Source organism: Saprolegnia parasitica (assembly GCF_000151545.1).
Source record: "Saprolegnia parasitica CBS 223.65 unplaced genomic scaffold supercont2.519, whole genome shotgun sequence".
NCBI lineage: Eukaryota > Oomycota > Saprolegniomycetes > Saprolegniales > Saprolegniaceae > Saprolegnia > Saprolegnia parasitica.
Window position 1 is genome coordinate 1 of NW_012156913.1, and position 2,376 is coordinate 2,376.

At 61.7% G+C, this 2,376-nt stretch overlaps 2 protein-coding genes across 2 annotated transcripts; one reads left to right on the top strand and one right to left on the bottom strand.

Moving 5' to 3' along the window:
* Positions 1 to 28: 28 nt before the first annotated feature.
* Positions 29 to 889, top strand: SPRG_17251 (hypothetical protein; the record flags this gene model as incomplete). Its single annotated transcript, XM_012356601.1, has 2 exons — positions 29 to 181; positions 284 to 889. 2 exons carry the CDS (start codon positions 29 to 31, stop codon positions 860 to 862), a joined length of 732 nt encoding a protein of 243 aa, XP_012211991.1. The 3' UTR covers positions 863 to 889.
* A 504-nt stretch (positions 890 to 1,393) lies between these two features.
* Positions 1,394 to 2,176, bottom strand: SPRG_17252 (hypothetical protein; the record flags this gene model as incomplete). The annotated part of the gene is made up of 4 exons (XM_012356602.1): positions 1,394 to 1,527; positions 1,578 to 1,737; positions 1,790 to 2,104; positions 2,150 to 2,176. The coding sequence occupies 4 exons, from the start codon at positions 2,174 to 2,176 to the stop codon at positions 1,451 to 1,453; spliced, it is 579 nt and encodes a 192-aa protein (XP_012211992.1). The 3' UTR covers positions 1,394 to 1,450.
* Between the last annotated feature and the right edge of the window lie 200 nt (positions 2,177 to 2,376).

The window sequence follows — 2,376 nt, forward strand, 5'->3', positions numbered from 1 at the left end:
CGTGTCGCAGCCGAGCGAGTTTGAAAAGATGCAGGCCGCGCGCGCGTCCGACCCGAGCACGTCGACAGTCCTCGTGCTCGGCGCGACGATCCTCGGCTCGGGCATGCCATCAGCGGCTCGTGCCCTGGCACGGTGTACGTCCAGCTCGGCGCGCAGATCGCGTCGGCGCCCGCGTGCTTTGGTGGCACCATTCTTGGCACGCTCCTCGCCATGATCCTCCGCGCGCCCGTATGACATCATGTGCTTTTGAATCGTTTCCTCACCGTCTCTTTGCATGCTGTAGATTGCCAAGTGGGAAATGACCCGGTCCAAGATCTCGTCGACGCTGCCCGTGAGCGCGCTCCTGCAGACGCTTCTCGGGTTTGGCTGCGTCGGGTTTTCGGTCGCCTTGGAGTTCATTTTGCGGGAGCCGATCGCGCCGTCGGCGTGGTACCCGTGCATTGCTGGCGCGGTCGTCGGTGCGCTCCAGTTGCCGCTGGCGTTCCTCGTGCGCAAGTCCCTCGGTGTCTCGGCGGCCATGAAGTACATCCTCGGTGAGGCTGTCGCCGGCCTCTCGCACGTCGCCGGCAACCCGTCGTGGCTCTCGCTCCCGCGCTCGAGCGCGGCGCTGCAAGTGCTCTTTGCGCTCGGTATTGTCGGCGGGTCGCTTATCTCGGGGACGCCGCTCGAAGCCGCGGGTCCGATGCCGTCGATCATTGGTGGCGCCATGATTGCGTTCGGTGCAAGCACCGCGTGCGGCTGCACGTCCGGCCACGGCTTCTCCGGCACGGCGATGCTCATGGCGTCGTCCTGGCTCGTCGTGCCGTTCATCTTTGCTGGTGGCATGGGCACGGCGGGCATCAAGTACTTGCTCGGCCTGTAGATCGCACTATGAAGAAGTAGAACCTGTATGCAGCCAACATGACATTTGCAGTTGGTCGTTTGTATTTGTTCGAGTCGCTACAGGTGTCGATGCGTCGCCGTCGACATGCGTGCTCGCGACACCTTCCGTTCCAGGAAAGCGCGCCAATCGAGATGCATGGCGGCGTCTGATTGGCTGAAAATATCGAACCGCTCGATTTTCTGTGCGCCGGTCGTGGCTCTGCCCGTCTATGCGCCGCCACACGCACGACGGGTCGAATTGGGTCTGTCCTCGCACATCTAGCTTCGCCCCGTGTCTATATGACCGGTGCTTTCCCTATCAGTATACCAGCGCCACAACTGTAGTTGGGTGCTTGCCTCGTCCTTCGTGGATGCTTCCGGACGAAGAAGCGTTGTCGTTCATGGCTATGCTGATGGCGATCGTCCTTGCCACCTCGTAGTCGGTGGGCAGAGATGCCTTCAGGTCGACGTTTGCACTATCCTGGCTTGCGGCATGTCCTACCATGCGCTCTCGTTCGGAAATACGCAATGACAATGCATGATGTTAAATATACAAATCCCTGCCTCGACCGCATCGAGGTAGACCCGCTTAAAGACGATTGAGGTACGAGAGGTCGATGGGATCCCGGCGGTGTCCTCTGGCCGGCACTCGGCCGGGCGTCGTGCCTACGCGTTCTCATGTGAGCTTTCGGGTCGTCCATGACACGAGTCCTTACATTGCTGCGACACGCTGGACGACGTGGACGACCGGCGCGTGTAGACCTGTGCGTGCTGGGGCGTCATGCGCTTCAGCAGGCGGCCGTCGTCGTTCTTCTCGGCGCATACGAGGCATTGACGCGGCTCGCTATTGGGACGGCAGCACTCGGCGCAGGCCGTCTACGCTTCGTGGTCAATATCGTCCATCGAGAGGACGACGAATGTGTAGTACCTTCTTGCACGTGGCGCACGCCGTTGGTGCGCCGGCGCGAAGGAGCGTGCGGCACACAAAGCACTCGGCGGGCATCGCGAGGTTCCAGTCCATTTCCTTGGCCTGGCGCAGCGACCACGAGCTTTGGGCCGACCCGAACGAGCGCTCTTCCGGTCCCGCGGGCTCGGACATGGTCGTCGAGTAGCGCTGCTTCATGATCGTCTTCAAGCTCGTAATGCGCGGCTGGGGCTCACTGAGCTTTCGGCACTCGCGAAAGTAGCGCAGCGCCGGGCTGTCTTGCACGATCGAGCTCAAATGCTCTTCGAGCAAGTGAATCTATCATCATCGTATACGGTCGAAGGGCACAAAGCGCATGCTTACCGTGCGCATTTGCTTGGCCAAGATCATCTTGCGGACCCACGACGACAAATGGCCACCAAAGTCGACGTCGAGGATCACGAAAAAGTCGACGACACCCGGCACAACGCTCTCGAGAGCCACAAAGCCCGACGTGCGGGCTGTCGCACGAACGTAGCCCGGTACGCTCGGGCACGACGAGTGCTCGACGGACTGGATGCAGCGCGCCCAGCCGCGCCGGCCTTGGTCGT